The sequence below is a fragment of the Gavia stellata genome, chromosome 11 (genome assembly GCF_030936135.1).
Source record: "Gavia stellata isolate bGavSte3 chromosome 11, bGavSte3.hap2, whole genome shotgun sequence".
Classification (NCBI taxonomy): Eukaryota; Metazoa; Chordata; class Aves; order Gaviiformes; family Gaviidae; genus Gavia; species Gavia stellata.
The window spans coordinates 24591226-24606490 of NC_082604.1; the positions used below are offsets into that span (position 1 = coordinate 24591226).

Sequence of the window (15265 nt, forward strand, 5' to 3'; positions counted from 1 at the left end):
CCCCACCGAATACCCCGTGTGGTGGTTTCTCAGCCTCAGGTGACACCAGTATTGCATGGGTGGAGAAGTAGCCAGCTAGCAGGCGGTAACAGGATAGCTGAGGTGCAGAGGACCTCCATGTCCTCTGAAGGGATGCTGCCGGCCCTTCGTCACCAACAGAAGGCTGCTCGGGGAGCAGGACCAGGCTTGGGCAGGGCAGGTGATGACCACAGTGAAGACGGAGCAAACCTGTGACGTGGTAGGGGACTGACTGTGCTTTGTAGCTGTTGATGCTGAAGTCGCATCTAGGGCTGTGTCCTCCACCCACCGCAGGAACGGTCCTGGGAATCACTGCTGGAGTCATTTCTAAAGCCGGTCCCTGAATTGTGCCATCATCTCCCAGCACCGTTGAGCATCCAGCTGCTTTTTTTGTTGCAAAGGGCTTCAATTAAAAAAAAAAAATCTCTGGGGCCTGATAAACTAAGTGTTGTATTCCCTGGTTTCCTGGGCAAATGAAAACAAGCAAAGTTGTGTTGACTGCTTGAAGGAAAGAGGTGATAAAGGTCTTCCAGAATGGTCTCCGGGTTTTCCTTGTAACATTTGGGCCCGTTCCTCAGCCTCTTTGGTGCTGAGGCTCTCCCTGTTCTTCCCCAAGATAAACTTGGAGGTTGGCACTGGTGGCCCTCTGGATGTAGAGCGCATCTTCATGGGAGGGCTCAGCTCCTGGCCAGACCTTGCCTTGCTCCCACCCTGCAGACCAGTGCCCTTGGCCAGCCCCGCTCACGCCTGTGGCACGTGCAGGTATTCGGCCTCTCGGAAGGTTCCCAGGATCTCCGCTCCCCTTGTGCCACAGGGTTTGAAGCAGCACACGGGGCTGGTGGGTCGTTAACCCACGCGAGAGGACTGCTGCCCGCCCTTAAACTCTGCCAGCACCTTCGGGATCCCATTCTGGAGGAGACAGTATGATCTCAACTGTTTGGAAACCGCCTGATCTCTGCACCGCCTGAAGATCTGTCCAGTTCAGGGTTCGGAAATGCGATGGGCAATGTGGCAAAGCATGCGTTTTCTCCAATTTCACTCATCTTAGCTTTTTAATTTAACCCCATTAGTTGGGTTTTTTTAGTTTAACCCATTAGTCTCCAGTCCAGGCTGCAGGCTCCCAGGGCTCTGGTGTCAGTTCCATGCTGCAAAATATGGTGCAAGGAAACGTGGGCGAGGTCGGTCAGAAGTGAGGTGCGTGGATGTTCACCCATGTACAAAGAGAAATGGGAGCCTGTGAAGTGCAGTCTCTTAGTGTCTCTGGTTTTGTTTTTCTTTTTGCCTCATCCCAGGATGAAGAGGAAGAGATCAAACAAGAGATTAACATGCTGAAGAAGTATTCTCACCACCGAAATATCGCTACATATTATGGTGCTTTTATTAAAAAGAACCCACCAGGAATGGATGATCAGCTCTGGGTAAGTTGCTTTCTTTTCTTTAAATTAACTGACGTTTGACACAAATGATTTATTCCGTGTTGTCCTCTTACCATCACCTATATTGCGCAAAAAGCCTTATTTTGCATCTGTCTTTTTCAAAGTCATGGCTTTGAAAAGCCTCTTCCTGTGCTGCAAAACGCTTCTCCATTTTGCCATAAAATCTTTGCAAACTGATGATAAAACTGTTCTTATTCTGATTTGTCATTTACAACTTCTTTGTTATAATAGTCAATTGAAAATTATTCCGTCCTATGAAAATAAATGCATCCCAAAAAAACCCAGTCGGAGGGGGCCGGGAGCGTTGCTGGAAGATGGAGACTGGGCGCGCGTGATTCCTGCCAGCTCTCGGCCCTGCTGCTCGTGCTTAATGTTTCGCGGAGCCAGAGCAGGCGAACAAGGGGAGGGGGACGGCGAAGGGCAGGCAGGAAGGTCTGTGGCTGTTCAGCCATTTCGGTGAAGATCGCCTCGTCTTGCTGAAGGGCTGCAAGCTGCTTTGCCTCTCCATAAATCCCTGCCTGCCTCCTCCCGCTGCTTCCCTTGTCAGTGGCTTCTCGGTTATTAATTTGGCATTCCCAGACCGTGGAGGATAGAGTTTCAATCCACCGTCTATCTCGGGAGACAGCCGGAGTGTCGGAGCCCACCTCCTCGCTGGCAGCTGATGCTGGCGGGGGCCGGGCAGGGCAGCAGGCACCGCAGGTCGGGGCTCCGGACGCTGCCGTAAGGGAAACGAAAAATTAATTCAAGTTACCGTGCTGTATTCTGAGCTCGGCTGTGCTGATCTGAGTCTGTGGAGCAACAGCCTTCAGCACCCGTGGGTGTCTGACCAGCAGTTTGAGAGCAGACCCTGCTTTCATTAGGGCAGCGTCGAAGAGAAGGCTGCGTTTGAGTTAGCTTAAATATAACAACCTGGATCTTGTCCCGTGATCTAAATAGCATTTATTTCCTCACATCTTGCAAATCCAGTCAGTTCTGGGTTATCCATGGGTGGCTTCCACAGTTTTTCTGTGTCTGAACAAGATCGCTAGAGCCTAATTTTTCAGGGGTAACAAATTTCCGTGGTCCGTCTGGGCGGCTGTGGAGATGCTGACGAGCAGCAGAACGCTCTTTCCTTTAGTTTCTGTATAATCTAGGCTTTGTTTTAGCAAAAGGTTCAGTGGCTTCAGCTGTTTGCCCCCGTGTCCGCATGCCAGAGCATGGCTGTGGGAACCAGGGGGTTTGGAGGACATTCCTCCATGTCACCTCGGACACAAAAGGAGCCGATGGGCTTCTGCCCTGCTTTGTTACCCGAGACTTTCTGATACGCTGAATTATTGGGAAGGCTTGGGGGCTTGGGCTCCAGGGGCTTTTCTTACTTGGGTGTTGGAGTTATTTTTGGTGGGAACTCTTAAAAAACATGTTCTTCGCAGCTGGCCTGGGATTCAGCGGGGAGAAAGCTGTCAAGCTGAGAAATGCCTTTTCATCCCGTGAAATTCCATTTGGCTTTAGCTGGTTTATAATCTGTTTTTAAAAAAAAGTAAAATAGAAAACCAACCCACAACACTTCCCCTTGTGCTGCTGGAGTGCCTGGGAGGGGTGGAAAATCTCCACCAACTGTGTGCCAAAGCCCTGAAAAGTGAGAGAAGCCCTCCCCGGAGCTGGACTCTGCCCAGTGCCCTTACGCTGCTTGGGTCTGGGGTTAGCACAGTCTGACCAGGGAAGAGGGTTCGTTATTTCTCTTTCCTCCAGCTCCAGTGCAAAGAGCTCTTGGCATACACAAGTGTTAATAAAGTAATGTTTTTTAAATGATTTGCCCATCCAGAGCAGCCCAAATGTCCAAAAAGGAGAAGCTCAGTAGAAAACCCCTTGGATTGAGAGGCTCTTTCATCAAATCCTCATCATCATGAAACTGCAGAGGATGCTGTACGTGCTCGATCACCTTCAGATGGCCAAAGTCAGGAGGAGAACCTGGGCTTTCCCCCCAGCAGGTCACCCAGCCGTGCAAGGGGAGGTCTTCATCACCCAAGCTGTGCTGCTTGTCTCTTGACCACTGGGAAGGGCAGAGTAGATAATCTGAATTTACTTCCAGACCAGCTACCTCTCCTCTCAATTTTGGGGCCTTTCTCATGGGCTAGTGGAAAAAAAATTGTTGCAAAAGCTGCTTTCCTTGCATTGAAGAGTGCTGGGGTGTGAGGTTTTTGTAAATCTATGCCCAGTGCTGGGGCTGGTGAAGGTATTCACGGGAAAGCTCCCCGGCCACGGCGGAGAGGTGTGCTGGTGTCGCTGTGTTAAATAGCTGTTGTTTCAGGATCTGATTGAATTAGGACTTGCGCGAACTCTATCAGTCTTGCCACACAGATAAAGGCTTGTTTATTTTTCATTGGCCCTTTGTTGAAATAAAATGGTTTCTGATAATGCCCAAGTAATTCTTTTTATCGACATTCAGGAGGCTGATATGGAAATAAAAAACAGGGAGCTCTTTCAGTGGAGATTAAGATCTCTCGGAAACACGGCAGGCTTCTGACATGAAGTATTGTCATCGTTTCTGCCGCGGTGATGAGCAGGTCTTTCGGTGCTGCTGCTCCATTTGATAGCAGCCACTGGCCCTGAAAGATGAGCATACTAAACAAGTGAGTTTTCCTGAAATTAAAGAACTGCATGGAGGATATTTTAGCAGATGACAATGGAGATGTGCATCACAAATCTTATACATTAAGAAAAAAAGGAAGTAGAAGTCATAGGGACAACCTTTGGGGAACATTCAAAAAAAAATAAAATTGGAGGTAGGCTTATTCCTATGTCGGATAGAGTGTTCCTTTCTGGGGGTGCCGTGGCCCTTTGGAAGGGATTGTACCTATCTCTAACGGAGACAAGGAGGTCCTGGCCGGGGGAGCCTGTGGTGCAAGGGGGCAAAGAGAGGGCGGGCTGCAGAAACCGGGGAAATGACCTGGGGGGCGGTGAGGACCCAGTTTATCAGTTAACTGCTGCTTCTCGGAGTTAAACTCATTAAATTCCCCTTGCACATCTCAGATCTAAGGTATAGGTTGCCAAGCTGCATGTAACCCGGGAGGCAGGAGTGGCGTGTTTTGAGATTTTTTGGTTTGGTTTTTTTTTTTGCGGTAGAATATGGGGCGTTCATTAGGAAATACGAACTTGCTGGAGGAGGCAACCCCATCCCAAAGGACCCCCTCCCCAGCGTATCGCCCACCCCGACAGCTGCTGGAAGTTGTAAGCTCTCTACTTTGTTCCCATACGTTAACACACCGTATACATCCGCAGGGCAGTAGGGATGCCACTGTGCTGGATGTTTGTCACCTGTCCTTGCCGTCCACGGTCCACTGAAGCCATTAACGGAGAAACTGTGCCACGCGTGGGCAGCGGCACCGGCTGTGGGGCGGAGGGGGGTTTGCGGAGTGCGGCTGGTGGCAGCCCAGGGCAGAGCCCACCCAGGGCAGAGCCTGCCCGTCGCGGTCCCCGGGGACCAGCGGCGCTGGCTGCCGATGGATGGCTGCCATGGCAACCCTGCCTGCGCCCGGAGCTGCATCTGCCACGAAGGGGGGAAAAATTACTAATAGGCAGGTTGCCAAATACCTGCTCGTGGCGAGCACCGTGGGGTGGCCTCCGGTGCATCCTCTGCAGCGGGTAATCCGGGGCAGTTTTGGGAAAGAAGGAATTGGGGTGATTTAAGGCCGGAGGCTAAGTCAGGATGGCACCGCTGCAGCCTTGCAACGCTCAGGGCTGTCACCGCGTAGTTGCAATGCGCTTTTTCACCGTGTCAAGCTGTAGGGGCCCTTTGAATCACTGCCGGGTGGTATGAACAGGGTCACGCTGGGGATCTGGAGAGCAAAAATGGGGGCAGCGAGGCTCCATTGAAAATGGAGCACAAGCCATCAAAGCACTGGCTTGCACCTGTGCTGCTCAGAGTAGGATTGCTCTTAATCTGCTTATAGGCGCTGAATAATATTTTTGGGCAGTTGCTGATACCTTGCATCACAGGAATTAAATCATTAAACATTTGAGAGGGGACGGTTTTGAGTTGAGCTGTAATTCTAGTCCCTCCAAGCCCTGCAGTCCCAGGATAGTGCAGGGGGAGCGGGGCTGCTCCTCCGGCCCCCGACCGAGAGCCTGGGGTTAGCGGAGAGACTTTCTGCTGCTGTCTGGCTGAGTAAGCCAACGCTATTTCATTCTCACTCCTCTTCAAAGCTATGTCAGTGCTGTAACCACTGCAAGACTGAGAGCCCAGCTCCGACTGCTCCGTCCCTAAGCCCAAAGCTCTCAGCCTGCTCAGGACCCGTGGCGGCAGCTGCTCGCCGGCTCCCTAAGGGGCAGGAATTGTTTGGCTGGCCTGGAAGCGCAGGGAAGTGTGGGCAGGGTGCAACCAGACGAGTCACTTATTTGTGAACGCGTGCAAGAGCAGTTTGATGCTGCCGTCGGAGAGGGGAGAGTGGAGCAGCGCTGGCCCCGCTGCTCCCACCCAGGCGTGCTGCTGCAGCATCGCAGCCTGCTCCCGCTGTAGCACTGACACAGGCAATTAAAATGTGTGCTTACTTTGCTACAGAATATTTTAGTCATTGCTTAATACCAATTCGATCAATATTTCTGTTTCTGAAATGGGCATCAGCTTTGCTGATCCACCAAGTGAAGGTCTCTGCATTCTTTTTAATGCTCCATCACTGGCTCCAGGTGCCACGATGTGTATGACGAGGGACCCGTTTGCAAGGGAGCCAGGCTGTGGGGTGGGATGGGAGGCTTTGGTGGCCTGGGCATACGGGGCTGCATTGCACCCAGGTTCTGTTTACACACACAGCAGGAAGAAGGATTTCCAGCAGCATTTAGTCTGGGGGCGTTGTGTGCTTGTTTTGTGTAAAAGAGAAATCGAATTGTTTGTGGGGTGAGGAATAGGAACGCAGAAGGATTTGGCTTGCAGAATAGAGGAGCTGGATGATTTTGGGGGTTCCTCTGGACAAGCTGGAGTGGTTCACCATCAGCTGAATTGGGGTTTCTGTACTGGGGATGCTCAGGTTTGAGCCCTTCCGGGTAGTGTACAGTGGCAGTGGGAAGAGATGTCTTACTCACCATTCCCAAACTGGGGAAGGTGGTGGTTGATCTGAAAGCTGCAAAGGCTCATTAAACAAAAAAATTGTGAGACAGCAGAACGCAGAGATTTACAGCTGCTGCTTCTGAATTTGCCTTGCTTATGAAGTTTGCTGTCACTCTGATATGAAGAGCTAAGTAAATGCTAAATGAACTGTATTTAAAAATACTTCCTCAATAAATGGACTTGCAAATTAAATTTCAGAAGATGATCTTACCTTTACCCCATCTTGATGATAATTTTAATTATGGTTAACAAAAATTAAATCTGCGTTTCAAGCTTATTGTCTTACTCCATCATGACTTCATCCTTTAACAAGATTGGTAATGATGCAAGTGTGTGCAGGGCAAAGCACTCACCTAGAGACATGGGTAAGAAAGTATCTTAGTGTAAGTGCCCTTTGAAGCCTTTCCTGAGTATACTAAGCTCTGTCTTAAAATCGGCTGGAACTTTTGTTCCCTTTTCTTTTCCCCTGGAAGGGTGTTTGTTGGTTTCCAACCTAACGCTACCCATAGGGTGAATATTGATATTATGCCAGTATCTACCTTGTTCTTCTCCCTCTCCGGTGCTTACCTGTCCATACTGTTGACAGTATGCATGCGTATCCCATAGCCACCCATCTCCTCGCTGGCTGAACAAGTCCTCAGGTCCTCTCAGTAGAGCTGATCATCTTCGTGTAGCTGCTCCAGTGTGCATTTACCACTCTTGGGCTCCATCGCCCCGCAGGACACACAGTGTGTGGGTGAGGTCTCACCTGGCAGGTCGGTGGGACTCCTTAGCCATCATCTGTTTCCCTTCTCTTCGGAGGCTGCATGGTGTGAGCTGTAGTTGGGACTTCTGTGGCATCCTTCCGTCTGAGGAGCAAAGGAATCTATAAAAGCGTAAGGGGATCGCAGTGCCGCTAAGCGCCGCAGCAGCCAGCTTTCCTCCTGTTCCAGCCAAACCTTCTGGAAACGGTGGGTTTTCACATCGGGCGTCCGTCACCTCTCCGTGGCGGACACAGATACTCGGGCAGCCTCGTCATCTTTTTGCTGCTCGTTTTCATGGAGAACTCGGGGCAGAGCTTTCGGGAAGTGCCTTACTGTTAGCAGCACGTGCGCGCTGCTGAGCCCCCCCGGCCCCTGCCCAGCTGGTCCCGGAGCCTGCTGGTACTGCCAGAGATCTGCTGGTGCTGGGTAGTTTCCTATGGATGTTACGGGACTGTGCAGCTCTTAAAAAACCGAGCTGGAAACACTCCTCTTAGGATTGTCTTTCTCTTTCCCTCTCTCTCTGTTTTTTTTTTTTTTCTTTAATCTCCAGGACATTTCACAATTGCAGATTTGGGATACATCAGCAGGTGGCCGTATTATTCACTGTCTGGCACAAAATTAATCTTTGCTCTATGGAAATCAGGGACAGGATAGAGGACTGAGTGAACTGTCAGCTCCATAAAGATAATCTGGCAAATTAATGGATGCACTGTGTACTTTTAATGGGATTTCTTCCATCTTCTTTTAAGCATTGTGATTGCCATACATAAAATAGCATGCCCTTCCTCTTCCTCCTGCTCCAAACCCTGGTGAAAGCCTGTGGATGAATTTCCATGGAGAGGACAGCCTTTTGGGTTGGAAAGTGTTTGTGGCTGGCTCAGCTATCCAGGGTTTTCCTTTCCATGCTTGCTGCCGTGGTATCCCAAACATTCATTTAATCAGAAACACATGCAGAGGCCGATATTCCCCATGTGTCAATCGGCCAAAGGGAAGAAAGAGAGGAAAAGCAGCTTTGAAAGCAGTTGTTCCATTATTCCCCGTTCGGTGAGCAATGAGTAACCCATGACTTAGGCTGTGTCCCAGTGACCCAGCTGGATTGCTGGTCTCCTGATGGGGTGGAAGAGCTGCAAGGGCTGCAGCAGCGTTCCTTGCCTTTGCACTTTGGCTAGTCACGCATCTATTTCTTGAAGCCAGTTTCCTGACCTAAGAGGGATGTATAAAGAATTTTTCAACTGCCAGTTTAGGAAGAGGAGAGAAAGTTAACATCAAAACTAAAGATAGGAGCATGGTCAAAGCCAACTAAGGCATAGTCTGCTCAAGTATTTTATTTAACCTGAAAGTTTCCAGCAGTACTCTGGATTTTATGATCATTTATTTATGATAGTCTTTTAAATCACCGTGTTTCAGCAATCTGGTTAGAAGTAACCCTTCTGCTGTTTCTTTCTCGTCTCCTCTTGGCCCATGCTTTGAATAAAGTGATGTCACTTGCTTGGAGAACATTAAATGCTCTGTAAGCTTCACGTGATAAGAAACTTTAAACAAGCTCATTGAAGAATCCGGCAAGGCATGACACGTAAGGGAATATCTTTTAGTAGCAAGCTGATCTAATTGGAAATATGGTTTCACATCTGAGGGAAACACTTCTACAGGTCTTGGAGGAGGCTTGTTGCATACGCGGGCTGTGCTCGCTTTCTGGAGCACACTGACAGCTCCTGCACGCCCTGGGGATCCGTGATGTCCCTGGGAGCAGGCTCATATCCCGTGCTATTTTTAAAAGGTTTGTTTCACAGTTGCTCAATGACAAGATTAGGTCTGGGCCTGGGTTAGATCATTGTACTTCTATATTTGATATTACGAAACCTTGTAAGTGGTGCAGGTGGTGGTGCCCACTCTCATTTGAACCAACCCAAGCAGGAGGACTCCAGCTGCAGCTGCACGACAAGCTTCCCCTCAAGGAGGGTTCCCTGCTCAAAAAGGTGGTCAAAAGCAAAGACCTCCCCGTAAAAAAAAAAAATTTTAAAGTATACCTGTTTTTTAAGCTTGTAGGAAGCTTTCAAACATCTGGCTTGTTGCCTTCACGTTTTCACAGTTGGAGAACTTATATGCAAGAGGTAGAGTTTTACTTGTATTGCTGTTGATACCAAATATGGATACTAAACATTGATTTTAAGTATAAAGTAGGGTGTGTAATGGTGGGATCTGAGATTTCAAGGTTTCCAATTTCCTCTGCTGATTTTCAGCACTGGACTGATTCCTGTTTCTTGTTCCCATGCTTCTGAAGAGCAACAAACCTTTCAAGCCTTCCAGCCTTTTATTGTTTCATTTTTATAACGAAACCCACATGGATGAAAAGCTGATAGGTTCACAATTATGTCCTGGGAGCTCTGCATAGCACTGCGGTGGCCCCACAGCTGTGTTGCCAGCACTGGGGTCCTACCCTGGAGCCGGGCAGCCTGGAAGATGCTGTCAGAGTCGTTGCAGTAATTGCATTTTTGTTCCGTTTGGCAGCTGGTGATGGAGTTCTGTGGCGCGGGCTCTGTCACCGACCTCATCAAGAACACGAAGGGGAACACCTTGAAGGAGGAGTGGATCGCCTACATCTGCAGAGAGATTTTACGGGTACGTGTCCAGAGGGAGCTAAATGTTGGGGGTTGTTGGAGTATCGCACTCGGTGCTCGGGGGGTGTGGAAAGCCTTTGGCTCTGCAGGCGTCGTGGCTGCTGCGCTGCCATGGGCTGGAGCCTCTTTGGTGCCCGTAGGTATGAATGATTCATGTGCTTGTATGATGCATAATAAATAAGCCCTATTTAATGCCCTTTAGCTCTGTTAGTTCCCTGACTTTTAACCCTCTTTTTCCTTCAACAGAAATATAATTTCCTTTAGTATTAACAGGGCAAAGATTTATTTACATTAGAAGTACATTTTCAATTAACAGAAAGGTGAGGACTAATAAAGTCAGTGGGAAGAATCTTCATGATTAAAAAGCACCCCAGGTTTTATTAAATCCACATGTCTCTGGCTTTAATGAGGATGCTGCAGCTTTTATACCCACAAGATAAAAGTTTGACTGAAATGTCTTAAAATGGGCCGTGCCAGAGTTTCATCTACTAGGAGATGGCAGCTTCAGCAAAGGCTTGCTTGCATTTTGCCCAGCTCAGGTCAGATGATGTGATTGTAACGGTTGCCCAACGTTAAAATCTATCGCTCTGTGAACCGAGGTTTTGTTCAGGAGAAAACAGAAATACCAGGCATGTGAAGGAAACCTGGAGAAGAGCCATTCAAGTGATAGGACAAGAGGAAATGGCCTCAAGTTGCGCCAGGGGAGGTTTAGGCTGGATATTAGGAAAAATTTCTTCACTGAAAGGGTTGTCAAGCATTGGAATGGGCCGCCCAGGGAAGTGGTTGAGTCAGTATCCCTGGAGGTATTTAAAAGACGTGTGGATGAGGCGCTTAGGGACGTGGTTTAGTGGTGGGCTTGGCAGTGTTGGGTTTGCGGTTGGACTCGATGATCTTAAAGGTCTTAACCTAAACGATTCTATGATTCTATGAAAGAAAATGAGGCAAAATGACTGCTCCGAAAGGAGGTGTCTGACACTGCTGCGGAGGCTGCCGCTGGTGTCCAGGGGTGACACAGCACTTCTCTGTTGACCCTGAATGCCACCGTCTGCATCAACATGATGTGCAGAAGACGCTGGTGCTGCAGCTAATCAGTTGTCGTACGGACGCTGTTTTCAGTGCCAGGACACCACAGTTACACAGGCTTATTTTAAGTGTCTGAGCTCTGTGAGCCTACTTCTTAAAATAGACCCTGGCAGCGAGTCGGAACCCAGCCACTGACTCATGTCCCAGGGCCACCGTTGCGTGTCGTCGCTCGCGTTTTGGCCGCGCGTTGGGGCGGTTGGTTGGTGACCTCCGTAAGGTTTCAGGTGAAGGTTTCGTGCTGCAGAAGGTGGCTCATTCTTGGTTCAGACGCCCAGGAGCAGTTGTAATTCTAACACGAGGCTCGATCTTGCGCTGTTAAAGGATTTTTTGAAATTCAACGAAATTTTTGCTTTGCCTCCAGTGCACAAAGGTGCCTCTAATCAGGTATAACATGGCTAAAAAAGGGCTCCCATACAGATCCAATCTGTTCCGCAGTGTTGTCCCAAGGTAACGAGCGTAAAATGACTAATAACTACCAGTAGTGATAGCAGAAATTATTTTCTTCCTCAAATATGAATGTTTCATGTGAAATGTAAACCTAATGCAAAATTAGTTTTTGAAGTAATCCATATTTTTACTAAGCTGGCAATATAGGTGGATGTTACTTTGAAACTGAAATAATAAGTGAATGAAATAAAAACGTAGGTTGCAAAAAGAAATTAATGAGCTAATAAAAAAGCACAACAGAAAAGCTAGTTTACCTTTAGCCTTTGAGACAGGCTTTTAATTTGAGCTATATCTCCATTAGGGATATGTGCAAGTTATAATATTTGTATTGCGTGGTAGCTTTTTTTAATACAAGCTTATCAGTATATTGAAGTATATTGGACCGATATAACAAGAGAATTGTTTTATTCAGTTTCTGGATGATGGAAATACAGAAAGGAGACAAAACCATTCTATTGTTCCTGCCACAGAAATGGCTCCCTAAGGCAAGGGAGCATATGGGGGAAAATATGTCTAGCGATACGGAGGAATTTGGGTTAATATGAGTTCCTCCAGAAACGGAAAGGTTGGTTTAATCCCTAGAGAATTGATGGTTCCCAACTCCTGCTATGGAGAGCACCCACTGCCGCACATATAGCCCGTCGGCGGGCGCCTCGCTTGCCGGGCATGTCCTCCCAGCGTGCGACACAGGACAGTATTTTGAACACATGATAAACAAAAGCGCTCTCAAGTGCTTAACTCCAACTGTGAATCTTTCATTTCTGGAGCATAATTGGTTCAGGAGGAATGTCAGAAAATAACATGCTTTGAACTTGGACTCCTCTAACCTTTCTCTGAATTCTCTAGGGCTTGAGTCATCTACACCAGCATAAAGTAATTCATCGAGACATCAAGGGACAGAATGTATTGCTGACGGAAAATGCAGAAGTTAAACTAGGTAAGAGTGGGTTAGAGCTCTTGGAAACTGCAAGTGCGCTGGGTGGAGAGGAGCAGCAAAACTGACTTGCACATGACTTGGAGAAAGGGGATGGATGCTACGAGCTACTGTGTGTTTTTTCTTGTGCCAGCCTCAATAACGTGACCTTGGGTGTTGACCAAGTGCCTTGCAATAAACTGCCGGTGGTTGATGGCCAAGTTCTGCATGCAAAGATGTACTTGCAGTTGTGTTTCTGTTCAGACAGGTAGTTGGGGCAGCTCGGCCATCAGATACAGGTTAAGCAATCAAGACCATTTTTTCATTACCTGGACTGAAAACTGGCCTCTGTGTATCACCAACCATTATCAAAGGCTGTTCCCTCACACCTTCATAGTAGTATCCTACAGGATCGTAGTCCAGTCAATTTAATGTCACATAATCCAGATTTTTTTTCCCAAGCCAACCTGTTGGAGAGAGCTTAATTTGCAAGAACTACTCTGAATTTCATATGCGATGTTAGTCAGCAGCTGGAGAAGACCAGACATTCACTTGAAGATCATCTGGAAGACAGCAGATCAGCAGAGATGATCTGCTGATATCCTCAGTTGTCCAGCACCAATGTTATTCAGGCTGTCTTTGTGCGTTTTAATTTATGCTAGTGATGAAAGATCCCTTACACTGGTAAAGTGAGGTGCAAGCCTTGTTTTCCCATGTCTCTCCTCTCTCTTTACAGCAGAATAAAACCCCAGCTTAACAGATGGCACCACCAGCTTGTTTGGCTTTATGCTGGTGAAGATTCCCCTCCAAGGGGAAATTCTCCAGGGCAAATCTCCAACCACTGTATTGCGCAAAGTGAACTTAGTGGACCATAGAGTATTCGCTCATTGATTTGGTTTCATCAGTTTTTGCTTCATTTTGCAGCTCTCTGCTTGACATTTCCCTATGGGCCTTTGTCCTTGGCCCTTAGTTCCTTAAGTCTTTTGCATTTCTGCCATTTCCAGCAAGAATTTAGGGAGAAAAATGAGGCTTCTACCAATATTTGGCAGGCTTTAATTCAAATGAGAAAGCATAGAACAAAGGCTGCTGCTTATTCATGTTGCTAACCCTGTTTCTCATTAGTATGAGGAGCTGTTATTTCTTTTCACTGCCTCCTGGCAAGGAGGAAAAGGCACAGGGTTTCTTACAAAACCTGGACATCAGATGATCAGGTTTGTCCTTGATTGACCTCTGTTGATACCAGCAGAGATTGAACAGGAATGTCTCTGGCCCCGTCTTTCTCTCCAGACTGTGCAGAGAAGTTGGTCTGAATGAATTTAAAGTTTTACAGTCAACGGAAGAGTTGCTCGGGTTGTCTCCGGCCTTACAATGCCCTCTTGTCTCTCTGATCCACAGTGGATTTTGGTGTCAGCGCTCAGCTGGACAGAACGGTGGGCAGGAGAAACACCTTCATTGGAACGCCTTACTGGATGGCCCCTGAGGTCATTGCCTGCGATGAAAATCCCGATGCCACTTATGACTTCAAGGTACCTACACGAGCATCTTCCTACTCTTTTGTGTGTCATTACAGATATGATATTTGCAAAGTCTAGCACGTTCACAAATAACGTAGGCAAGGAATTAAAGCAGCGCTTATCGGTGCTTGCAATGAGAGTTGTGATCACAAGCATCTGAAGAAGGTGCTTGGTGTGATCTCAGATTTTATGCCCCAGTACCATGAACTTGAGCACTCAGGAATTTGGTATATTCTTGCAGCTTTGCAAAATACGTTGACAGGTGGCGTAGTCTCCTCCGGCTTTCTGGCTGTTGGATTTTGAGATGCCAATTCAGGTCCAACGTGAATCTTTGTTGTGCCATTCACATATCCAGATTTACTGGGAAGAAGTCTTCCCTGTGCTGAGAAAGGTGTCAGACTGAGGCTTCCTACCTGCTAGCCTGCTTTTCAGTGCTGCGTGTTTAAATACTACAGTCAAACATACTGTATTTGCTCTATTTACTCTGGAGAGAAGTCGGGTCAGGTTTAGAAAGGGCAAAATCACATCTTCTGGCCTGCAGGCTGGTATTCGCAGGGAGATCTGAAGACTGCCCCACAATCGGACGGTTGGGGGACTGTCCTACTTTTCACATGTCTCTCTCGTCTGTTTGAAGTTTATTTTTGGATCAGTGGCAGCACAACTTTGCTGCTGAGTTATAAAGTGGCGCAGAGCCCCGTGCCACGCAACAGGTCCGCAGGAGGATGATGAGTCCCACCTGCCCATTCAGACTATAGCGAGGCCTGATGTTGAAAGCAAGGAGAGCTTAATGTATTTTGTCCTGTTTCTGCCTTACTGCAAGTTTCTGGACACCCATCTGTAGAAATGTCCCTTGGTTTTTGTCTCTTGGTGTTTTGAAGCATCCAGAACTTGGATTTCTAGCTCCAGACCACCTAAGGTTCACTGGGTGTGTCCAGAGAGCAGAGCAGGACACTGACACCTGGGCTTTTGGGGGAGAAGCTGAGACATATGTAAAGCTTGCTCTACCTTGTTCATGTGCATGCTGAGAGGTCACTTTACAAGGTAAAAAGGACTTTGAGACCCTCTGGTGTGGAGCTGGGTAGCTGCTTTCTAGCAGTGGGACACTACGATATAACAGCGCAACAGCCCACCACCGTGGTACGATTCGGGGTGCAATTACCGATCGCTCAGAGAAGTTTTTGAGAGGTGAAGAATTTTAAGTAAGCAAGCGATGCTTTGGTATTGCAGCTATTTAAGTGCATCAGTCAACTTTTGAACTGATGGTTTTCCAGAGAGCAGCTCACCAGTCTGAGTTCAGACTCCGGGTTACATAAATCGTTAATGATAAGGACATGTAGAAATACTTTAATCTGCAATTACTTAATACTCTTTGATTAACCAATTACAACAGGCGTTTCCTCGACTCTGCTGATG

The 15265-nt window shown here is 47.8% G+C and overlaps 1 protein-coding gene across 2 annotated transcripts in view; it reads left to right on the forward strand.

The window, feature by feature from the left end:
* Positions 1–15265, forward strand: part of TNIK (TRAF2 and NCK interacting kinase) — a 166246-nt gene that overhangs the window by 91204 nt on the left and 59777 nt on the right. For both annotated transcript variants that reach the window (XM_059822433.1, XM_059822432.1), the window contains exons 4-7: positions 1311–1436; positions 9786–9896; positions 12272–12362; positions 13734–13864. In XM_059822433.1, the coding sequence (XP_059678416.1) occupies positions 1311–1436; positions 9786–9896; positions 12272–12362; positions 13734–13864 (459 nt within the window). The remainder of the gene's footprint in view (positions 1–1310; positions 1437–9785; positions 9897–12271; positions 12363–13733; positions 13865–15265) is intronic.